The sequence below is a fragment of the Hyla sarda genome, chromosome 1, assembly GCF_029499605.1.
Source record: "Hyla sarda isolate aHylSar1 chromosome 1, aHylSar1.hap1, whole genome shotgun sequence".
Lineage (NCBI taxonomy): Eukaryota > Metazoa > Chordata > Amphibia > Anura > Hylidae > Hyla > Hyla sarda.
In genome coordinates, this window is record NC_079189.1 from 431167238 (window position 1) to 431194676 (window position 27439).

Consider the following 27439-nt stretch of genomic DNA (forward strand, 5'->3'; position numbering starts at 1 on the left):
CAGGGACAGCGGCGGCGACGACATGGGCGGGAGGAGTGGCCTCCCAGCCATTGGCCGGGGAGCCAATGCACTCGTCCCGCCTGTCTGATTGACAGGCAGGGAGCGAGAGCAGCCTAAATGAAAAAGGACTGATTGCCAGGCCAAAATCAGTCCTTTTTAAGGCGTGACGTCACGCCAGGCTGCAGCCGGCCACTAGGAGGGTGACCCCTAGCGGACGGTTTTTAAACGTAAATTTCACCCTGATAATAAAAAAAAATAAAATAATGACAATATATTAGAGATATGTTGTAGTACATAAGTACTACAACATATCAAAAAATAAAGTTGGTGACAGTGCCCATTTAAGCAATCAACAGCAAATAACACTGATCAATGCTATGGCAAAGCAGTGATCAGTGTATGCAATGTTATAGTCCCTTATGGGGCCTATAACATTGCAAAAAAAAAATTGTAAATAAAAAAAAAAAAATTCATTAAACGTGATTTAACCCCTTCCCTAATAAAAGTTTGATTCATCCCCCCCCCCTTTTTCCCATTAAAAAAACCAACTGTGTAAATAAAAATAAACATATGTGAAATCGCCGTGTGCGTAAATGTCCAAACTATAAAAATATATCATTAATTAAACCGCACGGTCAAAGGCGTATGCGTAAAAATCCAAATTCCAAAATAGCGTATTTTTGGTCACTTTTTGTACCATAAAAAAATGAATAAAAAGTGATCAAAAGGTCCGATCAAAACAAAAATGGTACCAATAAAAAGTGAGCCCTCATACTGCCCCGTATGTGGAAAAATAAAAAAGTTATAGGGGGGTCAGAAGAGGACATTTTTAAACATATCAATTTTTGTGCATGTAGTTATTGATTTTTTCCAGAAGCAAGACAAAATCAAACCTATATAAGTAGGGTATCATTTTAGTTGTATGGACCTAGAGAAGATAAGGTGTCATTTTTACCAAAAAATGTACTGCGTGGCGATGAAAGCCCCCAAAAGTTACAAATGGCAGTTTTTCTTCAATTTTGTCGCACAATTATTATTATTTTTTTGTTTTGTTTCGCCGTAGATTTTTGGGTAAAATGACTGTGGTCATTACAAAGTAGAATTAGTGGTGCAAAGAATAAGCAATCATATGGATTTTTAGGTGCAAAATTGAAAGAGTTATGATTTTTAAAAGGTAAGGAGGAAAAAAGCGAAGGTGCAAAAACGGAAAAACGCTTGGTCTTTAAGGTGTTAAACTATCCTCAGATGCATCTTCAAGCTCCTTGAGATTGTGCCCTATTGCAATTGCTGTTACTTTATACTTTCATGTAATGTACCCTGTTTGATTTCTATTGTTTATCATACTCATGTTTCGGGTGTCTTTTGTTTACTTGTCCGTATTGCTATCTTTGGCTCATAATAAAGCTTCATTGTTTGGGAAAAGAAAAAAATAATACCAACCTCAGATGTATTCTGAGACAATTGGTACTGTATCTAAAAGTATAAACAGCAGCAACAATCCCTAAATGGATGACAAAAAAAAAAATATTACACTAACCTTATCTGAGAGACTTTCAGTCTTCAGTTTTTGATCTTTGAGTGCTTGTTGAAGAGCCAAAATCTCTGCCTTATGTTCTTTAACTGCCAGTTCCACCATTTGGCGAGATTCAGTACTGCGTTGGTCAGCCCGTGCTCTGGAAATATAGATGAATAGTACCACATGTAAATAAACCAGAATTTTACTGCAGACCAAGTCCTAAAAGCCCTTACTAAAACTGGTGACCCTTGATTCAGAGTTCCTAAATGATTTCAGTTGTTTACTTTTAGTAATGCTAGTAAAAAAAACTAAAAGTAACTGCAATATTGAACAGTAAATTGTCAATCTCTAGATTATTTGCTTCATTTTTTAAAACTTTTTCAGCAATATTTACTGCACAGATGGGGTCTGGATAAAGTATCCGCTATTAACTGAAGAAGATAATGCTAGTCTCCTTTTTTTAGCAGTGTTTATGCTAATGACCTTAAATACAGATTACTTTTAGGTTTGGATATAGCGCATACAATATTAGACAGAGCAATTGCCTGTGTTACTGCAATGAGAATAAATACACAGTCAATCATTTCCTTAGACTAAGCAAATGCCTGATTCAGCTATGCACAGCAAGATATGTAGTTAACAAAAATGGCCACACTAACATCTCCCGATTCAGCACAGCAGAGAACCGAATCCAACGCTTTACAATAAGGCTGGGTTTACACTGCATTTTTGTCTTCACTTCAATGATTCCATTACAGTATAGTAAAGTTTGCTGTACACAAAAAGCAGTCAACTATGCTATAGTGTATGACCACTATCCATTAAGTTATACTTTTTTCCCTGTGTATAAAACGTATATAGTAAATGTACACAGAAATGCAGTGTGAATCCACCCTAACATAATTGTACCTTAATCGGCTAGGGATGCCCCAATACAGATACTGGTATTAATGCAAATGTCCCAGATACCTAATCTGATACTCCGATATATCATGGAGGTGCCGAACTATACAGCGCGCCCAGCCTCTGAGCACGCATCAGAGCCAGGACCTGTGGCTAATGCCTAACATCACTGATTGTGTTGATGTTCGGCATCAACCCTATTGACGCCGTGATCAAAGTTGATTGTGGCGTCTTCAAGTCCTGAAGTTAACTGCCGGTTAGCTCAGGGATGCTGATCGGGGTCACCGCAGTGAAATCGATCAGCTGCGAGGACGGCCGGAGGTCCCTTACCGTGCTCCGTGCCGTCCAATCGTTGCTCCTTTACTGCAGCCATCAATAGCAGGCAGTAGTAAAGGAGTGCAGATAACACTGACCAATGCTATGCTATGGCATATCATTGATCAGTGTATGCAATCTACAGATTGCTTGTAATAGTGACCTATGGGGACAAAAAAAGAAGTGGGGAAAAAAAAGTGTAAAAAAAAAAAAAAACTATAATAATAAATGTGAAATAACCCTTTCCCTAATAAAAGTTTGGATTCCCCACCCCCCCTTTTAAATACATTTTTTTTTTTATATATATAAAAAAGCCCTTCCTCTAATAAAAACTTTTTCCCCATAAAAAAAAACCCTGTCACATGACATAGAAAAAAGTATTGGTGGTTGGTATCGGCGAGTACTTAAAAATAAAAGTATTGGTACTAGTACTCAGTTTAAAAAAATATGGTATTGGGACATCCCTAGTACGGGCAACTGTACATAAATATCTAATTTATAAAGGCTTCCCCAAGTTAGGAGGGTTGGATCCTCTGTCTAGGATAGAGTAGAGAAGTGTGAACAAAAAGCACTAACATATTGGTGGATTTAAGATTTCCATGCAGTTTAAATGTTTTGGGGTTAAAAACTACTTGCTCCGGTTCCCCGCAGCAAGACCCTCATGATCAGGTGCCTCTCCTGACCTATCTGTTTTAGTAAATTTTTGTGTTCCCTATTTTAAAAAAATCTGAAACACCTTTTCCTATAGCTTTGTTGAGCTGTTCCTCGTTTATTCTTACTAGATATGTATGGCTGGATGTTACCGGTTGGAGAAGTGTCCTTACACAGCTTGACATTACCCAATCAGAGCTCACAGTAAAGGGACCCACCCCAAATGGCAACATCCAGTTGGCTATTTAGTCATACATTTCTGGTAATAACAACAGAGAAACGACACAACCATGAGCTATAGAAAAAGATGTTCCAGAATTTTTATTTAATGGGGAAAGCATGTACAGTACAGCATTTACTAAAGCATGCGTGTCAGGAGACGCCACAAGATTCCCCTTAAATACATGCAATTGACAAAATAGAAAGCCTCTATAAATTATTGTGTAAATGCCATGCCTATATATAGATCATAAATATATATCAACTATAGAGAGATCATAGTAACATCAGTTAATCAAGAAAGGGTACTAGTGAGGATATACAGTCAATATATTACTATATATGAAACAAATCTGCTAACATGTTTACCTAAAGCAGAATATAATTAGAGCCCAGCAGCAAATTAAAAATGTATGCCTTAGAATTATGAAAAAACGGAAAACAGTGTGGATAAATAAATTATTGTAAAAAAAACATGGGGAAAAAAGAGATGTTACATTTGCTAAAAAACAAACAAACAAAAACATAACAAAGAAGTAATGATGCATTCAAACATGAATGGACGGATGGAAAATTTGTCTCCTTTAATACATTTTCCTTTAAGATTTTTACAAGGGAAGAAAGACACAAAGAGGTAATTGGTAATAAGCAAAGCGCACTACAACAAATTATGTGTCTGAGGAGGAAAAAAGCTTCTTAAAAGATGAAGATAGATAAGTCTCCTCTCCCAGATGGCACATGCCTGGTTGTTTTCCAAGAATTTATTTTGTAATACATAATATAGTGACCAGTGATTCTTATATTTGAAGTTTAGGGACAACTTTGGGAGCAATGTATTTAATTAATTTATTTATTTTTTAACTGAAAGGCCTTAAATTACAGTATACAGTAGAATTCTTCAGAGACAGAATTTGGCTTGATCTTCAGGAACTCCTGCCTTCTTCTGAGCGATCATCAAGGCTCAGGTATAATAAAACTAAGGTTGATACAATGATTTCATAATAATTGAGCTTAGATGATTGCTCAGTAGAAGGTAAGAGTTCCTGAAGATCAAGAAAAGCTCCCTGACAGATTTCACTGTAAACAGGATTCTGCAGTATGCCAAGTACTATGATACAGAAATGCTGCAGAAGCCAAACAGCTAGAAAAAATGTTTTAAAGCCTAATTAAAAAAATGTATTGCATTAAAGTAACAAAAAGTTGCCCTAAAAGGTGTCCATACCTTTTAAACACTTATTTATAGCAGAGTTCTGGACACAAGAGTTAATAAAGTGGTTGTCTGACTATAAAATGTTAAAGGGGTACTCCACTGGAAAACATTTTTTTTAAATCAACTGGTGCCAGAAAGTTAAACAGATTTGTAAATTACTTTTATTAACAAAATGTTACCATTCCAGTACGCTCCACAGGAAGTTCATTTCTTTTTGAATTTCCTTTCTGTCTGACCACAGTGCTCTCCGCTGATACCTCTGTCTAAGTCAGAAACTGTCCAGATTAGGAGCAAATCCCCATAGCAAACCTCTCCTGCTCTGGACAGTTCCTGATATGGACAGAGGTGTCAGCAGAGAGCACTGTGGTCAGACAGAAAATAAATTCAAAAAGAAAATAACTTCTTGTGGAGCATACAGAAGCTAAGTACTGGAAGGGTTAGGATTTTTAAATAGAAGTACCGTATATACTCGAGTATAAGCCGACCCGAGTATAAGCCGAGACCCCTAATTTTAACCCAAAATCCCAGGAAAAGTTATTGACTCGAGTATAAGCCTAGGGTGGGAAATACATCATCCCCCCCGTCATCATCTAGACCCGTCATTAACATCCTCATCATCATCACCGCCTGTCATCATCCAGACCCTCATCATCATCACCTGTCATCATCCCCTTGTCATCATCCCACACATCCCCCCTTCATCATCCCCTTGTCATCATCCCCACCCCCCTTCATCATCCCCTTGTCATCATCCCCACCCCCCTTCATCATCCCCTTGTCATCATCCCCACCCCCCTTCATCATCCCACACCCCCCCTTCATCATCCTCTTGTCATCATCCCACACCCCCCCTTCATCATCCTCTTCTCATCATCCGCCCTCAGTGGTCTTCAACCTGCGGACCTCCAGAGGTTTCAAAACTACAACTCGATGGCTGCCCGGGCTTGCTGGGAGTTTTAGTTTTGAAACCTCCGGAGGTCCGCAGGTTGAAGACCACTGCGGACTTCGACATCATCCAGCCCCCTCTCACCCCCTTTAGTTATGTACAGTACTCACCTCCGCTCGGCGCAGGTCCGGTGCTGCAGGGCTGTCCGGAGAGGAGGTGGTCCGGTGGGATAGTGGTTCCGGGCTGCTATCTTCACCGGGAGGCCTCTTCTCAGTGCTTCCAGCCCGGAATAGAGGCGTTGCCTTGACAATGACGCAGAAGTACGTTGGCAATGAACGTACCTCTGCGTCGTTGTCAAGGCAACGTGACTATTCTGGGGCCGGGCCCGAAGCGCTTAGAAGAGGCCTCCCCGATGAAGATAGCAGACCGCCGGACCACCTCCTCTCCGGACAGTCCTGCAGCACCGGACCAGCGCCGAGCGGAGGTGAGTACTGTACAGAACTAAAGGGGGGTGAGAGGGGGCTGGATGATGTCGAAGGCCGCAGTGGTCTTCAACCTGCGGACCTCCGGAGGTTTCAAAACTACAACTCCCAGCAAGCACGAACAGCCGATGGCTGCCCGGGCTTGCTGGGAGTTGTAGTTTTGAAACCTCTGGAGGTCCGCAGGTTAAAGACCACTGCGGGTGGAGAGTTCACTCGAGTATAGGCCGAGGGGGGTGTTTTCAGCACGAAAAATCGTGCTGAAAAACTCAGGCTTATACTCGAGTATATACGCTAATTTACAAATCTGTTTAACTTTCTGGCAGCAGTTGATTACAAAAAAAAATGTTTTCCAGGGGAGTACCCCTTTAACCCCTTAAGGACTCAGGGTTTTTCAGTTTTTGCACTTTCGTTTTTTCCTCCTTACCTTTTAAAAATCATAACCCTTTCAATTTTCAACCTAAAAATCCATATTATGGCTTATTTTTTGCATCACCAATTCTACTTTGCAGTGACATTAGTCATTTTACCCAAAAATTCACGGCGAAACGGAAAAAAAATCATTGTGCGACAAAATCGAAGAAAAAACACCATTTTGTTACTTTTGGGGGCTTCCGTTTCTACGTAGTGCATATTTCGGTAAAAATGACACCTTATTATTCTGTAGGTCCATACGGTTAAAATGATACCCTACTTATATAGGTTTGGTTTTGTCGGACTTCTGGAAAAAATCATAACTACATGCAGGAAAATTTATACGTTTAAAAATGTCATCTTCTGACCCCTATAACTTTTTTATTTTTCCACATACAGGGTGGTTTGAAGACTCATTTTTTGCGCCATGATCTGAAGTTTTTATCGGTACATTTTTGTTTTGATCGGATTATTTGATAACTTTTTATTCATTTTTTAATGGTATAAAAAGTGACCAAAAATACGCTTTTTTGGACTTTGGAATTTTTTTGCGCGTACGCCATTGACCGTGCGGTTTAATTAATGATATATTTTTATAGTTCCGACATTTACACACGCGGCGATACCACATGTTTATTTTTTTTTTATTTACACTGTTTTATTTTTTTATGGGAAAAGGGGGGTGATTCAAACTTTTATTAGGGAAGGGGTTAAATGACTGTTATTAACACTTTTTTTTTTTTTTGCAGTGTTATAGTTCCCATAGGGACCTATAACACTGCACACACTGATCTCCTATGCTGATCACTGGCGTGTATTAACACGCCTGTGATCAGTGTTATCGGCGATTGACTGCTCCTGCCTGGATCTCAGGCACAGAGCAGTCATTCGTCGATCGGACACCGAGGAGGCAGGTAAGGGCCCTCCCAGTGTCCTGTAAGCTGTTCACCGCGGCGGTCCCGAACAGCCTGACTGACTAGTCGGGATAGTTTCACTTTCACTTTAGAAGCGGCGGTCAGCTTTGACCGCCGATTCTAAAGAGTTAATACCGCACATCGCCGCGATCGGCGATGTGTGGTATTAGCCGCGGGTCCCGGCCGTTGATGAGCGCCCCGACCGACGCGTTATGATGCGGGATCGCGGCGCGATCCCGCTTCATATCGCGGGAGCCGGCGCAGGATGTAAATATACGTCCTGCGTCGTTAAGGGGTTAAAGGAGTTAGGCTACATTTCCACTTGGTTTTCTCTCTGGCAGTTTTTGAAAAACTGCTACTGCAGTTTTTGAGCCAAAGTCAGAAGTGGATCCACAAGGGAGGAGAAGTATAAGTCCTTCCTTTCTATGTCCTATTCCTTTTGAATACACTTCTGGCTTTGGCTCAAAAACTGCAGTGGCAGTTTTCCAAAAACTGCCAGAAAAAAAAACAAGTGGAAACTTAGCCTTATCCAGGAAAAAACTTTTTTCAACTGGCTCCAGAAAGTTAAACAGATTTGTAATTACTTTTATTAAAAAATCTTAAGGCTTTCAGTACTTCTGAAGTTAGCGTTGTTCTTTTCTGTCTAATTGCTCTCTGATGACACGTGTCTCGGGAACCGCCCAGTTTAGAAGAGGTTTGCTATGGAGCTTTGCTACTAAACTGGGCGTTTCCCGAGACACGTGTCATCAGAGAGCACTTAGACAGAAAAGAACAACCTTAACTTCAGAAGCTCATAAGTACTGAAAGGATTAAGATTTTTTTACAGAAGTAATTTACAAATCTGTTTAACTTTCTGGAGCCAGTTGATATATATATATATATATATATATATAAAGTTTTTTTCCTGGATAACCCCTTTAAATTTCTCTGATAGATCCCCCCCCCCCCCCCCCAAAAGATTTTTTCGATTAAAAATGTACTTAAAGGGGTAGTCCAGTGGTGAAAAACGTATCCCCTATCCTAAGGATAGGGGATAAGTTTGAGATCGCGGGGGGTCCGACCGCTGGGGCCCCCTGCGATCTCTCTGTACTGGGCCCCGGCTCTCCGCCGAGATAGCGGGTGTCGACCCCCGCACGAGGCGTCGGCCGACACGCCCCCTCAATACATCTCTATGGCAGAGCCGGAGATTGCCGAAGGCAGTGCTTCGGCTCTGCCATAGAGTTGTATTGAGGGGGCGTGTCGGCCGCCGCCTCGTGCGGAGGTCGACACGCCCCCTTCCAGCGGGCTGTCGGGGCTCCGTACAGGAGATCGCGGGGGGCCCCAGGGGTCGGACCCCCCGCGATCTGCAACTTATCCCCTATCCTTAGGATAGGGGATAAGTTGCTCACCACTGAATCACCACTGGACTACTCCTTTAAAAGTGTCTAGATATTGCTGTTACATGCTTGTTATAGTGTCCCTTGATGGTTTTTTTTTTCTGATACCTTTTATCAATGTCCACGTAATGTGTTTAGTGCTAGTGGAATGCTATTTCTAGTGCACCAGTTTTTATTGGCCGGCTTACATAGCACTTCACCAGCCATGTGCAAAAAGGTTCAGCTGGTGGAACTAAGCTTCTGTACACATTAGGTTGACATTCTGGAAGGAAATAAAAATAACACTAGGGGCGCCATAACAAGCAGACTAGAAAAACAGCAGGCGGGTTGGTGAGAAAAAAGGGTCACGCACAATAATCCAGTGCCTCACGCAAAGTACTACATATGCATGGAATCAGTGATCGGTGATATCAAAATATAATACATTCCTCCATGGATTCAAAATGGCTTTTTATGAAATGTAGTGAGAAAAATTTATGAAGAAAATGGAATGTGAATTTTCCCAGAATCAAGAATTTGGTTTGTTATATATCAGACAAACTCTGCCTTCTAATACTTAGGCAGTACTTAGTAGTGACATTCTACTACAGTTAATATGGCATTTAATACCATAATAGGGCTAGCTAATCAAATTATATCAGCTGAAGTTTTATTTAAGACCCCCAAGGTCTTGATAACAGCTGTATTGCTAATGGTATGGGAAAAGGGCTTGGTCCAGATATAGCAGTGCTGGTGTCATATATAATAATGCAAAGTCTTTTTTTTTTTTACAAAAAAGGAAAAAAAAGACAGGTACCTATTCAGCCCAGAGCCTGTAAGTTGTCTCTCCGCTTGGCGCCAACTGCGGTATAGAGCAGGAGACACTGAATGTTATGAGCCAATAATAACCTCACAGTAGTTATAATCCTCCTTGCTTTTAAACAGATTGAATACAGATCACTTTCACTCTTGCCAGTTACTGATTTGTCAGTGCTAGTCTAATATTGCTCGTATTACCCAAGATCATCAAAGAAGGCCATCATTGAGAATCACTGGTCTAGACATATACAGATGTAAAAAAAAATCCTCTCTCTTTAATCCACTTATCTGGATGGATAGAAGCAGTGAAGAAATCGAGCATGCATGAAAAATGTAAATCCTTAGTTACAACTCCAGACTGCTGCCAAACGATAAGACAGAACAGGTCAAGAAGCAAGTGACTCTTCAAACAGTACAGCCTAGAAAAACACAGTACAACCTCTGTGGCTAAAACGTAATTGAATAAATATTCCATAACATGTTAATATGTATAAAAGAAGATTTTAACTATAATAGCATATAATGGGCTGGGGCAGCATGTCAGCGGTGATGCAAACCGGGATAAGCACTTATTAAACAAATGTTCAGGGATATAAAGTAAAACCCTTTGGCGTCTGTACACAGTTCTCCTACAAACACAAAATAGAGAAGTGTCAGATCCTTACCTGCCCTGTTTTTCAGTGTCCAGAAGTCTTTGCACTTCTCGAAGTCTACACTCAAATTGTGTCTTCTCATCTTCTAGTGAACTTCTCCAGCTTTCCCACTGACGTTCCTTTTCTAACAGCTCATCGTTCAGTGCCTCTAAATCCATTACCTGCTCCTCCAGCATTGTGCATGTAGTTTTAAGAGCTTCCATTGTCTGGAATTATTAGACCACAATTTATAAATTCATTTCTATAAATCAACAAACTGTATCCACTCACAGGACACCCAGATTTGCCCAACACTTGCTTTAGAGTGAATGTATTGCCTATATTATTGCCAGATTAGAGCTGAGATACGTTCTTTTTTCATTATGTTCGGTTACTTTTTTCTTATTTCACTTTTGTGGATAATTAGGGGGGACAGCCATTTTGCTTAAAGGAGAAGTACCATGTAAAAAAACGTATCCTCTATGCAAACGATAGGGGATAAGTTTCAGATCGCGGGTGGTCCGAGCGCTGGATAATTTTTTTTTTTACATGATACTTCAAGTTGTTTTTAACAGCATTTAGAGATGTGCTTTATGTCAAGTCCCATGGACACAGACACAATAGACTGGCTCAGATCCTATTCACTAGAATGGCAATTTTTCTAGACATGCACTCTGTCTTGTCCAAAGGTCATTCCTCAGGAAAGGGGAGGCTGATCCCTGAACTTCAGCTATTATCTCCTCTATTGATTGGTGTCATCTTTCACTGTACTCTTGTCTATAATGATTAGGAGGATACTGCTGGAAAGTGATCTGTACAGAACAGGAAGTCACAGCATACTATTAGGCCTAATAGCCAGAATTATTTTTTTAATATTCATAGTAGAATGGAAAATTATAATAACTGCCAAAAATCCTTAAAAAAATGTTATGTTTATAATAAAAACTTTATTTAAACCATATGCCATTTTCTCTAGCTCTGGAGGACCAATGATGTCATCCATTACACAGACAACTCACTAACGTAAAGAGGCACAGTGTAATGCTTAGTTCCCTATGTAGTAGCACTGTAAGTAAGGCTATGTTCACACGATGGCTGCAATGGGATTTTTCAGTGCTGTTCACATGGCAGAATTTCCGCGCCAGAAACATCTTGCAAGGAAATTCACATTCCGATCTACGTGGAAAGAATAGACATGTCTTTTCCTTTTACAGACTCTGCATGAAAAAGCACTGCCGTCTATGAGACTGTGCATTCCCAAACTATCTTAGTGCCAACATGTTCTGCCGGCCCGCCACGGTCAGAGGAATGTCCGCACAGAGATTTTCCGTGCGGACCTTCCCGAGTGTGAACATAGCTAAACAGAACACTTAATTAAAAAAGTGGTCCAACTGATTATTAAAATTTTGTAGCCAACAAAATGTTTCAACGTGTAAAAGAAAACTGTGTTTCCCAGTTCTGTCAAGGTTAAGAACATAGGGGAAGATTTATCAAAACCTGTGCAGAGTCAAAGTTGCCCAGTTGCCCATAGCAACCAATCAGCTTGCTGCTTTCATTTTTAACAAGGCCTCTGAAAAATGAAAGAAGCGATCTGATTGGTTGCTATGGGCAACTGGGCAACTTTCCTTTCCACTGGTTTTGATAAAGCTCCCCCATAATCCCTGCTTAATTTGGTGACTGACTTATTTTTATTGCTTTATTGGTACTCAATTAAATAAAAATTCTTTGTTTAAAAAAAATAATAATTCTGAATGCAAATATAGGGCTAAGCTTAGGCATGTACAAATACTTTGCATTACTGTATTTTCCTTTCCTTGTAAGAAATTAAATTAAAAAAAACTCTCTACCTGTTTCTGACTAGTGAGCTGCATTTCCCGCTCAGTAATTTCTCTCCTTAGGTGATCTACTTCACTTCGGAGTTGTATTATTTCTTCCGCAGCTCCGGAGACCTCATTCAGCTGTTTGGTTAGATAAAAGTTTTGATTGTTCAGCTCTGCATTTTCTTCACTCATACGGTTCAGCTGGTCTTCTAAGTCTGTAAGAACCTGGAGACAAAGGGGGAAAATGTATCATTGGTTATTTATATATATATATATATATATATATATATATTTTTTTTTTTTCTTTTTTTTGTGTGTGTGTGTGGTAAAAAGTCACTTTTTTTGCAATGCGTCAAAAAGTAACAACATTTTTGCACAATGCACTTAGAATCATTAAAAGAAACAACTTGAATGTATAGTGGCATGGTTAGCTCTTTACGGTGGCGAGGGATTAGTCAAGTGCACATTTTTGTACAATCTTGCACCAGCCTTGACCACACTTACAAACTTGTGTACCTCGAAGATAATTTACTATTTATGAAGAACGTATGCCTCTTTGATAATTGAGGGTGGGGAGGGAGTACACATGACATGCGCCAGCCAAATTAGTTTACAAGCACGTGCCTGAGAGACATGAAATGTTCATTGTCTTTTCAGTCACCCATGCACACATCCTACACACAATTATGCTGTTGTACCACCTGTTTCTTTCACCGAAATAAAGACAAAGAGAGAGACTACAGTCTGGTGAGTGCTGCAAGCTTAATATTTATATTTATGTACTTACAGAGTATTCTGATGCTATTCAAATGCTGCAGCAAAACTAAATAAATTAGCAACATACTTTTCCTATTTACTAATCCCTATTACTTTTACTATTTTCTAGGAAAAAAAAAAACTATTCTGGAACCTTTTCTTATAGCAAAGTGTTATGCCATTCCACAGTTACCCTTAATAGAATTGTATAACTAAGAAGTCAAGTAAACTGTCTGACACTGTCAGGTCAGGGGTGCAAGTATACACCCCCAACTGGTAACACCCAGTTGTCTAATTAGTCATACATTTCTAGTAAGAATGAGAGGAACGGCTGCCATATTGCCACCTTCGTGCAGACTTTGGGTCTGCAATTGCTGCCACACGCATGCTGCAACCCTTCTACACATGGCTGTTCAAGCTCCCATTTGGAGCTTTTTCGGAAAGGGTAGTAGATTTCCTTAATTCTCTTTATGGTATATCTATTATTCTTAATTTTCTTCTTCAGAGTATTTGGGTATGTACCAAAATAGGCAAATCTGGAGAGACTTATCCACTAAATTACACAATTGAAAAGAGACTGCTTTTCAGGACTAGAAAGCAACACTTACTAGACTCATGAAAAAAATAGAAATTTGGACTTTCAATTTTTACTTCTACTTTTCCATAGAAATTCAGAACAAATATGTCACATGCTCTTCTTAACAACCTTTTTCAATGTGATTAAGAGCTATTCATTTGAGATTTAGCACACAAACAGCAACTTAAAAAAAACATTAGGTCACAAAGAAATGGCCTGCAAAAATAAAGCAGCTGCTTGCAGGCTACATTCACACTGTTGTGATTTACTCTCTTTCAAATGCATATCTAGCATTGCTGATATACAGTGTTGGCCAATTTATTAGAAATGTAAAAAAAAAAAAAAAAAGTTTTATTGTTCTTTTGTCTTGTATAATAATACAGCCATATCAAATGACACGAAATACACATGTAGAAAGTAGTAAAATGTATTGTTTTGTTTGTGATTGTTTGGCCAATATGAAGTATTTAACTCATTCAGACATAGAGAGAACCACTTCCTTACAATGCTCAGTCGTACAGGCATTGTTTGGCCAAGTTTTTTTTGCTGCTGGTTTGTTAAGGATCTTTTTCATTTCTGACCTTAGAACTGCCCATCATTTCTCTATTGGATTTATGTCTGGACTGTGGCTTGGCCAAGGTAACACTTCAATGCCATGGCCCTTAAGAAAACGTGTCATTTTATGATCCTTGTGACATATGGTATCATTGTGCATGAAGATAAAGTCTCCTGTCTCTGTAAACCCCTTTTACTGTGCCTGATTGCACTATGTCGGATTTGTATGGCTTACTCTTCATATTTCCCTGCATAATGTAGCCTGCCAGTCCCAAACATACTTGTGTTGGTCTTCAGCATGACCTGAGTGGGGGGCTTGACTTGCTGGACGATGCAGTCTTTCATTATTCGTCCTCCAGCCGGTCATCTCACATATTGTACTTGCTGCTCAGAACACTGGATGACGGTCTTATCTCTGAAACCTGATCATCATGCATAATCTTCAAAAGCATCCAAAAATATGTAAAGATGACGTAAAGATAACAAAGTCAAAGAAATTATGCTAATAAAATACAATATTTTTCACTTGTTTCCAGTCCTGATCTCAAATTGTTTATTCCAGTCAAGTCTTTTTTCTTTGATTTGTTTAGTCAGTTGCTATTTTCTCAAAGGTCTGCTGGATGGACGTCCAGAATCCAGATGTGTTCCTCAAACAGATCTGAAAGTAACTCCATGTTGTTCCAGCAAACCCTGCAGATGTCTGATCTTTGATTCTTTCAGCATTCCGTAAGTCATTCTAAGTAGTCGTTTCCTTTTGCCACTACATTTACCAGAATGTCTGGGTGGCAATGGTTCATTGGCCATTAGCTTCTTTGGAATTTAGCTGACACATGTTGTAGAAAAACCAACCTTATTAGCAATTTTTGATCAATGAACATCATCTTTTAGCAAAATTTCAATGTGGGCACACTTTTATGGTGTTACAGTATCTTCATGTCACAAGAGTCGTGAAGCGACACGTTTTCATAAGGACCATGGCATTGGAAGCGTTACCCTGACCAAGCAACAGTGCAGACATGAATCCAATAGAGGAATTATGGACAGTACAAAGCTCCAGCACCAGCACCCGCACCCGGGGCTGAGTCTCCAGTCCCAAAAACGCTGCGCCCTCTTCATTCATGTCTATGGGAGGGGGTGTGATGGCCTTCTTCACGTCCCCTCCCATAGACATGAATAGAGGGGGCGTGGCGTGATGTCACGACGGGACGTGGCGTGATGTCACAAGGGGGCGAGGCGTCACGTCATATCTCCAGTCCCGCAAACAAAGAAGTTTCTGAAACTGGAGACGCAGACCCGCATAGAATGCGGGTACTGCATGGAGATCGCGGGGGTCCCAGCAGCAGACACTCCGTCGATCAGACATCTTATTCCCTAAAATTGAAACATACATGCAATGGTATGGCTTAATTGTTCATAAAATTATAGGATTTAAATGTCACGGAAGGGGGTTCGTAAAATTGGTGTTAATGCCTTTAGTAGTGAAACAGCAGTTCTTGACGGACATTTAGACCCGTCGGAGAGCGAGTCCCCAGTGTGAACTGCCAATATGCTTCACGATCTGCCAATTTTTTCCTGATACAACCCCCTCTCGTGCCCATTTTTACATGCTCAATTGCAAAAATTCGAAAGGTGTTTAATTTACCGGCATGTGCAAAGCGAAAATGTGCAGATGCAGCAGATCTCTGTCTTACTGCTGTCTTTGTACTGTCATTCAGATGTTCCAGTGCTCTTATTTTCAGTTTTCTTGTTGTGTATCCCACATATTTTAAATTGCATTCTGTGCATTCTATCATATAAATTACATTACTGTAATTACAGTTCATGTAATTATTGATAGGGTACCTTTTGGTACCATCCGAGCTCTCGAACTGGGTCGTCTGTTTGACATACTGACAAGTACGGCACACTTTATGTCCGCACTTGAAAAACCCTTTCCTTTCTAACCAGCTGCTATTTCTCCTGTTCTGTGAAACGACCACACTCGGGGATAGTTTGTCTCCCCACACTTGGAGACAAACTATCCCCGAGTGTGGTCGTTTCACAGAACAGGAGAAATAGCAGCTGGTTAGAAAGGAAAGGGTTTTTCAAGTGCGGACATAAAGTGTGCCGTACTTGTCAGTATGTCAAACAGACGACCCAGTTCGAGAGCTCGGATGGTACCAAAAGGTACCCTATCAATAATTACATGAACTGTAATTACAGTAATGTAATTTATATGATAGAATGCACAGAATGCAATTTAAAATATGTGGGATACACAACAAGAAAACTGAAAATAAGAGCACTGGAACATCTGAATGACAGTACAATGACAGCAGTAAGACAGACATCTGCTGCATCTGCACATTTTCACTTTGCACATGCCGGTAAATTAAACACCTTTCGAATTTTTGCAATTGAGCATGTAAAAATGGGCACGAGAGGGGGTTGTATCAGGAAAAAATTGGCAGATCGTGAAGCATATTGGCAGTTCACACTGGGGACTCGCTCTCCGACGGGTCTAAATGTCCGTCAAGAACTGCTGTTTCACTACTAAAAGCATTAACACCAATTTTACGAACCCCCTTCCGTGACATTTAAATCCTATAATTTTATGAACAATTAAGCCATACCATTGCATGTATGTTTCATTTTTTGGTTTTTTATACATATATTTTAACATTGTTTGTTCTTACTAATGTGAACTATGCCACACGTCTCCAGAGAGAGGTGGGGATATGGGATTTTTTCCCTTCCCTCCCACAAGCAAAAGGTATTTAACCTCACCTGGTAGTACCTGTGACATCACCGACAAAGAGCGCATGCGCTCGAAACGCGTCTGAGTTCAGGCTGATTTTACCTGTGTGCTGTGTTTCTAATAAAGCTGCATAGAAATAGTGCTGGATCATCTGCCTTTCATTTTCGTTGCTGGTGTTGGCTGGACACCGATCCGAGCACATTACAGGGGATTGGAGCGCTGGTGTTTCTACGTGGACTCTGATCTTATTCCCTATCCTTTGGATAGGAGATACAGTCATGGCCGTAAATGTTGGCACCTCTGAATCTTTTCAAGAAAATGAAGTATTTCTCACAGAAAAGGATTGCAGTAACACATGTTTTGCTATCCACATGTTTATTCCCTTTGTGTGTATTGGAACTAAACCAAAAAAGGGAGGGAAAAAAAAAATAGGACATCATTTTACACCGAACTCCAAAAACGGGCTTGACAAAATTATTGGCACCCTTAACTTAATATTTGGTTGCACACCCTTTGGAAAAATAACTGAAATCAGCTGCTTCCTATAACCATCAATAAGTTCCTTACACCTCTCAGCCTGAATGTTGGACCACTCTTCCTTTGCAAACTGCTCCAGGTTTCTCTTATTTGAAGGGAACCTTTACCCAACAGCAATTTTAAGATCTCTCCACAGGTGTTCAAAGGGATTTAGATCTGGACTCATTGCAGGCTACTTCAGAACTCTCTAGTGCTTTGTTACCATCCATTTCTGGGTGCTTTTTGACGTATGTTTGGGGTCATTGTCCTGCTGGAAGACCCAAGATTTCGGACGCAAACCCAGCTTTCTGACACTGGGCTGTACAGTGTGACCCAAAATCTATTGGTAATCCTCAGATTTCATGATGCCTTGCACACATTCAAGGCACCAAGTGCCAGAGGCAGCAAAACAACCCCAAAACATCATTGAACCTCCACTATATTTCACTGTAGGTACTGTGTTCTTTTCTTTGTAGGCCTTATTCTGTTTTTTGTAAACAGTAGAATCATGTGCTTTACCAAAAAGCTTTATCTTGGTCTCATCTGTCCACAAGATGTTTTCCCAGAAGGATTTTGGCTTACTCAAGTTCATTTTGGCATAATGTAGTCTTGCTTTTTTACGTCTCTGTGTCAGCAGTGGGGTCCTCCTGGGTCTCCTGCCATAGCGTTTCATTTCATTTAAATGTCCACCGAAAGTTTGCGCTGACACTGATGCTCCCTGAGCCTGCAGGACAGCTTAAATATCTTTGGAACTTGTTTGGGGCTGCTTATCTACCATCCGGACTATCCTGCGTTGACACCTTTCATCAATTTTTCTCTTCCGTCCACGCCCTGGGAGATTAGCTACAGTGCCATGGGTTGCACACATCTTGATAATGTTGCACACTGTGGACAAAGGCAAATCTAGATCTCTGGAGATGGACTTGTAACCTTGAAATTGTTGATATTTTTCCACAATTTTGGTTCTCAAGTCCTCATACAATTCTCTTCTCCTCTTTCTGTTGTCCATGCTTAGTGTGGCGCACACACAGACAAACAATGCAAAGACTAAGTGAACTTCTCTCCTTTTTATCTGCTTTCAGGTGTGATTTTGATATTGCTCAGTTTAAAGGAGCATCACATGCTTGAAACAATCTTATTTTTCCACAATCTTGAAAGGGTGCCAATAATTTTGTCCAGACCATTTTTGGAGTTTGATGTGACATTATGTCCAATTTGCTTTTTTTCCTCCCTTTTTTTGGTTTAGTTCCAATACACACAAAGGGAATAAACATTTGTATAGCAAAACATGTGTCACTTCCTCCTTTTCTGTGAGAAATACTTAATTTTCTCGAAAAATTTCAGGGGTGCCAACATTTACAGCCATGACTGTAAGATGTACACTGCTCAAAAAAAAATAAAGGGAACACTAAGATAATACATTCTAGATCTGAATGAACTAATTGTATGAAATACTTTCATCTTTACATAGTTGAATGTGCTGACATCAAAATGACACAAAAATTATCAATGGAAATCAAATTTATCAACCCACGGAGGTCTGGATACTGAGTGACACTCAAAATCAACGTGGAAAACCACACTACAGGCTGATCCAACTTTGATGTAATGTCCTTAACCCCTTAAAAACCAGGCCCATTTTGGCCTTAAAAGGAGATATCCAGTGCTGAAAAACGTATCCCCTATCCTAAGAATTGGGTATACGTTTCAAATCGTGGGGCTCCCAGCGATCTCCTGTACGGGGCCCTGGCAGCCCGCGGGAAGGGGGAGGGTTGACCACCGCACGAAGTGGCTGCTGACACGCCCCCTCAATACAACTCTATGGCAACCTCCGGCTCTGCCATAGCGATGTATTGAGGGGGTGTCCCCAGCGGTCTGATCCCCCGCGATCTGAAACTTATCCCCTATCCTTAGGATAGTTGATACATTTTTCAGCACTGGACTACCCCTTTAAGGACATGGCCAATTTTATTTTTGCATTTTTGTTTTTTCCTCCTCGCCTTCTAAAAACCATAACTTTTATATTTCTATCCACAGACCCATAGGAGGGCTTGTTTTTTGCGTCACCAATTTTACTTTGTAACAACATCACTTATTTTACCATAAAATATACGGTACAACCCAAAAAATATTATTTCTGTGGGAAAATTGAAAAGGAAACCGCAATTAAGCAAATTTTGGAAGGTTTCGTTTTCACGGTGTACACTTTATGGGAAAAATGACATGTTTTCTTTATTCTTTGGGTTAACAAGATTCAAATGATACCCATGATATATGCTCAAACTACCGTATTTATCGGGGTATACCACGCACCGGCCTACAACACGCACCCTCATTTTACCACGGATATTTGGGTAAAAAAAGTTTTTTACCCAAATATCCATGAAAAAATGAGGGTGCGTGTGTGCGCGTGTATACCCCGATATACCCCCAGGAAAGGCAGGGGGAGAGAGGCCGTCGCTGCCCGCTTCTCTCCCCCTGCCTTTCCTGGGGTCTAGAGCGCTGCTGTCGGCCCTTCTCACCCCCTGGTTATCGGCGCCGCTGCCCGTTCTGTCCCCCTGACTATCGGTGCCGGCGCCGATAGCCAGGGGGAGAGAAGCGGCGCCGACAGCCAGGGGGAGAGAAGGGGCAGCGGCACCCATTGCCGGCGCCGCTGCCCCGTTGCCTCCCCAATCCCCGGTGGCATAATTACCTGAGTCCGGTCCGCGCTGCTCCAGGCCTCCGTCGTGCGTCCCCAGCGTTGTTGCTATGCACGGCGCGGCGCTCTGACGTCATGCGCCGCGCCGTTCAGCGGATAGCAATGACGCCGGGGACGCACGACGGAGGCCTGGAGCAGCGGAGCAGCGCGGACCGGACTCAGGTAATTATGCCACCGGGGATGGGGGGAGGCAACGGGGCAGCGGCGCCGGCAATGGGTGCCGCTGCCCCTTCTCTCCCCCTGGCTGTCGGCGCCGCTTCTCTCCCCCTGGCTATCGGCGCCGGCACCGATAGTCAGGGGGACAGAACGGGCAGCGGCGCCGATAACCAGGGGGTGAAAAGGGCCGACAGCAGCGCTCTAGACCCCAGGAAAGGCAGGGGGAGAGAAGCGGGCAGCGACGGCCTCTCTCCCCCTGCCTTTCCTGGGGGTGTATCGGCGTATAACACGCACACAGACTTTAGGCTAAAAATTTTAGCCTAAAAAGTGCGTGTTATACGCCGATAAATACGGTATTTTAACAAAATTAGTATGTTTGAAATTGCCCTATTTTGACCACCTATAAAACTTTCTAATTTTTCTGTATACAGAGCGGTATGAGGGCTCATTTTTTGCGACGTGATCTGTAGTTTTTATCGGTACCTCTTTTGCTTAGGGTTAGGTTTTACGTTTTATTAATTTTTTACCAATTTTTTTTGGAATAAAATGTGACGAAAATGCATCAATTTTTTTTTTTTTTTTTTTTTTAACATTTACACCATTCACCGTACGGGATATTTAACAATATATTTTGATAGGTCAGACTTTTACGCAAGGAGCCATACCAAATGTTTATACATATTTTTTTTAATGCTTTTTTGGGGGTAAAATGGGAAAAACGGATGATTAACGTTTTTATTGGGGGAAGGGATTTTTCACATCTTTTAACATTTTTTTTACACTTTAATAGTCCCCATAGGGGACTATTTATAGCAATCATTTGATTGCTAATAAATACTGTTCAGTGCTATTCAAAGGGCATAACACTGATCAGTGTTATCGGTCATCTTCTGCTCTGGTCTGCTCAATCTCAGACGAGAGCAGAAGACCCCTGGAGACGGACAGAGGCAGGTGAGGGGACCTCCATCAGCCATTATGGATGATCGGATCCCCGCGGCAGCGCTGCGGGCAATCCGATCATCCATTAAAAGTACTGCACTGCCGCAGATGCTGATCCCGGCATCTGAGGGGTTAATGGCGAACATCTGGGCGATCGTGTATGTCCACGATTATCGGCGGGTCCCTGGCAACGGTCCAGTGCTCGCGGTCATGGCGGAGCATAAATGTACGTCATAGTGCGTTAAGTACCACGGCACCATGATGTACATTTACGTCCATTGTTGTTAAGGGGTCAAAACAAGTCAAAATGAGGCTCAGTAGTGTGTGTGGCTTCCACGTGCCAGAATGACCCCTCTACATTGCCTGGGCATGCTCCTGATGAGGTGGTCTCCTGGGGGATGTCCTCCCAGACCTGGACTAAAGCATCTGCCAACTCCTGGACAGTCTGTGGTGCAACATGGCTTTGGTGGATGGAGAGAGACACAATGACCTAGATGAGCTCAATCGGATTCAGGTCTGGGGAACGATCAGCCAGTCCATAGCATCAATGCCTTCCTCTTGCAGGAACTGCTGACACACCCCAGCCACATGAGGTCTAGCATTGTCTTGCATTAGGAGGAACCTAGGGCCAACCACACCAGCATATGGTCTCACAAGGGGTCTGAGGATCTCATCTCGGTACCTAATGGCAGTCAGGCTACCTCTGGCAAGGCTACCTCTGCGGCCCCGCCAAAGAAATTCTACCCCACACCATCACTGACCCACCACCAACCCGGTCATGCTGGAGGATGTTGAAGGCAGCAGAACATTCTCCCCGGCATCTCCAGACTCACATCTCTGTCACATGTGCTCAGTGTGAACCTGCTTTCATGTGTGAAGAGCACAGGGCGCCAGTGGCGAGCTCTCTGGCAAATGCAAAATGCCCTGCACGGTGTTGGGCTGTAAGCCCAACCCCCACCTGTGGACGTCGGGCCCTCATACCACCCTCATGGAGTCTGTTTCTGACCATTTGAGTGGACAAATGCACGTTTGTGGCCTGCTGGAGGTCATTTTGCAGAGCTCTGGCAGTGCTCCTCCTTGCACAAAGGTGGAGGTAGCGGTCCTGCTGCTGGGTTGTTGCCCTCCTACAGCCTCCTCCACATCTCCTTATGTACTGGCCTGTCTCCTGGCAGCGCCTCCATGCTCTGGACACTATGCTGTCAGACACCGCAAACCTTCTTGCCACAGCTCACACTGATGTGCCATCCTGGATAAGCTGCACTACCTGCGCCACTTGTGTGGGTTTCAGACTCCGTCTCATGCTACCACTAGAGTGATAGCATCGCCAGCATTCAAAAGTGACCAAAACATCAGCCAGGAAGCATAGGAACTGAAAAGTGGTCTGTTGTCACCACCTGCAGAACCAATCCTTTATTGGGGGGGGGGGGGGTGTCTTGCTAATTGCCTATAATTTCCACCTGTTGTCTGTTCCATTTGCACAACAGCATGTGAAATTGATTGTCAATCAGTGTTTCTTCCTGAGTGGACAGTGTGATTTCACAGAAGTGTGATTGACTTGGAGTTACATTGTGTTGTTTAAGTGTTCCCTTTATTTTTTTGAGCAGTGTATAAGGAAATATTCTGAACTCAGGTTAAAGCTAAAATCACAGTTGTGTTTGGATTTCACTATCCCTATAGTGTTAGATATATCTATGTTAGATACGATTAACAATATTAAAAATGGGTTTCCATACAATTGTAATAAAGAGTAAAGTTCATTCTTGTGTAAGATGACCAGAACTTACTGTGCAGCTATCCCGTAAGGTATCAAATTTGCGCTGGATCTCATCTCTGTGTGACTGAAAAGAAGAAAAAATATTTACAAAGTAAAATTGGATCTTTTACTGAATTACAAGGCATTCCATCTGAGTTTTTTGTACCCTTAATGCTTGTATTTCTTCCTCAGCTTCTGCAGTGGTATCTTCCAATTCAGTTTTTGCTTGGTGCAGCTGATTTTCTAGAGCAGAACGTGCTGACTGAAAAGAGGCAATTTGGGATTCCCTTTCCTGTAAAGTCAGCTGCAGCTCTGTTAACTGCCTCTTCAGCTCAAGCTTTTGCTCCTCATGCTCCAGACTAATCTAGATTAGAAACATAAGTACCATCAATAGAGTTTAGAAAGGTATCTGAAAGCCTGTAAAACTATACAATAGATTTCTTCATTTTCTACTGGATGACTACAGAATAGTTAACAAGTATTAATTGGAAAAAGACAAAATCAACAGATAATTGTTTAAGAATACCAAAAAACTTCCTAAAATAAGTTCTGCCATGAAATCAGGCTGCTTTCTTTAAGGGCAGCATATTATTATGACAAGTCTGCTTAGCTATTATATCAAATGGCATATTAAGTTATTATACAGCTTGCATAATAGCCTCTGGGAAAAAACACAGCCATCTCACCGATGTGTCCATTGTATTTATGAGCCAGGCATTCCTCCACCATTTCCTACCCCCTCATCAATGACTGACAAATGCTCACGTATCTGTCTGTATACACAGTGCCTATAAATCATTGGTGAGGGGGAGAAAGTAGTGTCTGGCTCATAAATACAGAGGATTCATATGTGTGTTCTTTATTCTTCTTTAGTGGCTATTATTTAATAAAAAAATAAATAAAAAAACACACACACCAAAAAATATTCTGTACCGATTGATACACAGATGTAGCTAAAACCAAAAGGAGCATGGCACGCCATATTTCTAGGAGTTGCAGTGCACAGGAGCAGAATTTTCTATCCTGGCACTTTGACGTCTTCCTTAGTCTATCTATATATTCTTCCTTTTATAACCTTCCTGGTTTGATGATACTTGTACCAAAATTTTAACACAGTTTACCGTTAAGAGGCAAGACCTTTTGCCACACGTCATGTTGGATTATTGACAACTCTCTTGTTGGTGTCATGTTTTCTTTCTGGCCTTACACCAGGATTGGCTATGATTGGAGGGAATATTCGTTTGTTTTTATTTAAGTGGATTGTTTTTAAATATTTAACATCTACATCATACATCTAAGCACTTTCCTTTTTACCTACAGACTAATTTCCCATTTTTAGATATGTGTTTTCATTAGTTAGAAATAAAAGTCACATGGTGATTCCATCACATCTTGTTCACCACTGAGCAATACCATAATATTGTCATAGCAGGACAGTGAAATAAACTAAAAAGGGTTATCTATCAGGTGCCCATTGTGTAGGATATAACAAAATATACCTGTACTCACCTTCACCACTCCTGTGGTGCCACCTTTCTCCTACTTTGGTCCCCCACCACCTTTCTGAGCTGAAGCATGACTATCGGGCACTGAAAGTAGAATCCTACTGCTGCACAGCAATTGCTGGCTGAGGCAGGACATCGCTGTGGTCAGTGATTCGCTGATCTGCAGTATGACACACTAGGCCCGGGTGCTTCCTGGGCCCAACAAGTCACGCTGCAGCTAAGGTAGACTACTGCATCAGAGACAAGAACAGGACACTGGAGGCACCGCGGGAGAGCTGGAAATAAGTACAGGTTTATTTTGTTATATCTCACACAATGGGCATAGTTTTCGGGGGGGGGGGGGGGGGGGGGGACCCGCTGGATAACCCCTTTAATTAAAACAAAATCCAGTAAAAATCTAAAACTTTTTAAAATCAGCAAACTGAGATTTCACCTTGACCACAAGACATGAATTTCCCATTTTTTTGTTACCTCTCGTAATCTTGTCTCTAGTTCCAAGAGTCGGTTTTTGTCAGTGTGGTCCTGGTTGTTAAGCCGCTCCAACTGTTCTTCCAGCTTCTGGTTCTGGGCCTCTATTTTACCAGCCTGAGTCTCTAGATAAAATTTTTGCTGTCTCAGTTCTGATATCATCTCCTCCTGGGCTTTCCTAAAAGCACAAATAAATATATATATATATATATATATATATATATGTATGAATTCTTGAAATGTAGCCAATATTTAAGAAACATATGCTTTTGTCTAAGCCCAATAAAAGGCTTTCACATGAGATACTCACATATTCCTCTGAGTGAATAAGCTGCTATTTGCTGCCAGTTTATTGGCTTCAGACAGCTCTGCTAATCTTTGTTCCAGAGACTTGATCTTTGATTCCAAAGCATTGATCATCTGGAAGATTTAACATTTCATAAATTACCCATTCATCATTAACTGAATGGTTTCTTGGAAACAGGCATTTAAAGTGTTACTTTCATTATGCAAAAGTTTTGAATTGTCACTGGGACACAGTGACAAGTCAAAAGTTTTAATTGGTCAGGACCTCATTACTGAGACCTCTACCGATCTTGACATATAGGCATGTGTAGAAGTAGCATGTATCATTCCCAGCTCCGCACAGTCACCTGCAAATAAGACAGGCTGAGCACCGAGCTAGAAAGTGAAGCACGATACTGCAGCACACTTCACATGGCTGTATCTCATAATCAGAAGGGGTCTCAGCAATGAGACCCCGACTGATCAAAACATTTAACATGTTCCTTGGACATGACAAATTTTCTTTTAAAATGATAGTAAGGCTTTAATCCTAACTCTAATATTTAATAGAATATATTTTAGTGGCATAAAAAAAAACAAAAAAAAAAAAAACCTACTGATTTCTGTTCACTTAGTATTCTGTTCTTGTCACAGATTTCTTCTTCTTTTTTGACACGAAGCTGCTGAAGAGATTCATTTTCCTCAATATCTGTCTTAATTTGTGCTTCAAGGCTCTATTAAGATTAAAATAATAATAATGATAAGCTTGTTTACAATATGGCAAGTTGACTGGCGCTCATTATAAAGAACATGTGGTGATGTGCTGCATACAAAAGATGATTCTTGGACCTTGTTGTGAGATTGTGTGTGTATGTATGAGATAAATTTGGTTGGAGAAGTTTTTGTTTTCAGCTTTCCAGGAGGCAGTTAGGGATTCTCTATTTTCATATCTCTACACATTTTTTGTGTCTTTCTAGGACAAATAAATAGATTTCTGACAAATTGGCCTCCTTTTGTTTGTGTCCACCCAGAAACACTGAATAACATGTCACAGCAGTACAAATAAATTGGGAGGAATAACAATTAATAAAAAATTGTATTACTCGGACTTTCTCCTCATATGTTTGCTCATTTTGCTTCAGGCGAACATCCAGATGTTGGGCTCCCATTTGAGCCTCTCTGTATTTTTCTTCAAGCTCCTAGGCAAGAATATGTAAAAAAAAACAAATATTTAAAAAAAAAAAACAATGGCTACCTATAGCATACTAGAATGAAAAAAAAGTATACATTAAAATATACCATTATTTTTTCAGCCATTTGTTGAATTTGCTGAGATTTGGTCTGAATATCTTCCTTTAGCTTGTTTTCTCTCCGCTCCACGTTCTCCAATCTCCTAACTTGGTTTTCCAAGGAATGGCGTCTCTCCTAAAACAAAACATTTACAGATCTACTAACAAGTAATCACCAGTAAATAAAATACAATACGTAAATGATTTTAAGGGGTTGTGCCATGTATGAAAAACATGATTTTTCTATTAGATCTATGCTTATTTTTCTTTATTATTTAGAATTATTATTCTTCAGAGTTAGCTAAGAGTTAAATAAGAATCAGTCACTGTACTTATCAAACTGCACTAAGCAGGAGTCATGAATATGTCATTGGTTTGGTTCAACCTCAGTGTTAAAAAAAAATAAAAAATAAAAAAAGATTGTATTTTTAGTATGAAGGGAGAACAAATAGCAAGATATGACTGAGATATAGGTGTTAACATAGAGCTTGTGCCTCTATAGTGACGGTCAATCAGGAATGTGTTTAAGCAAGTTAACAGTGCCAATCCATTTACAGGAACATAGAAAAGAGTAGGTGAAACAAATCTATTAACATAGGACCCACTTCAGCTTCAGCTAATTTTTTCTTTATTCCATCATTAGAATCCTCTTGATTATGAAGTTTCTCCAACTCCTTCTCTGCTCGTTCTTTAGCTTGTCGAATGTTTTGGAGTAATTCAGTAGCTTCAGAACTGGCCTTTACTGCCTGAGGAAAGAGAAAATATAGATGGACTCAAATTACACAAGACTATATGGCCTCCAACAAAACCAAAAGCACCTTGTGTGTGAACTGTCTTCTCCAGCCCTGTACAGCTGGAAAGGGAAAAAAGGTTGGTAGGTGTAGGTTGGAAGTTAATGCAACATCCAACCTACACTTATGTCCTTTCTACATAGATGCAAAGGACAATCTGAACACAGGAACTTCATATTGTCCCCAATAGTCTGGCATCCCTCATAGGAAACAAACGAAAAAGATCACAAAAATAATAGCATGATCAACTTTATATGTATCTAAAGCTACAGACATCATGC

At 40.9% G+C, this 27439-nt stretch overlaps 1 protein-coding gene across 6 annotated transcripts in view; it reads right to left on the reverse strand.

Moving 5' to 3' along the window:
• Positions 1-27439, reverse strand: part of CIT (citron rho-interacting serine/threonine kinase) — a 174613-nt gene that overhangs the window by 47313 nt on the left and 99861 nt on the right. For 5 of the 6 annotated variants that reach the window (XM_056529823.1, XM_056529836.1, XM_056529829.1 and 2 more), the window contains 12 exons: positions 26973-27113; positions 26378-26503; positions 26182-26277; positions 25696-25812; positions 25104-25213; positions 24797-24971; positions 22987-23184; positions 22852-22905; positions 12161-12358; positions 10347-10540; positions 9680-9724; positions 1538-1673 (listed from right to left, as the gene is read on the reverse strand). In XM_056529823.1, coding sequence (XP_056385798.1) covers positions 1538-1673; positions 9680-9724; positions 10347-10540; positions 12161-12358; positions 22852-22905; positions 22987-23184; positions 24797-24971; positions 25104-25213; positions 25696-25812; positions 26182-26277; positions 26378-26503; positions 26973-27113 — 1590 coding nt within the window. The remainder of the gene's footprint in view (positions 1-1537; positions 1674-9679; positions 9725-10346; positions 10541-12160; positions 12359-22851; positions 22906-22986; positions 23185-24796; positions 24972-25103; positions 25214-25695; positions 25813-26181; positions 26278-26377; positions 26504-26972; positions 27114-27439) is intronic. The other variant, XM_056529852.1, reaches the window with a different exon arrangement.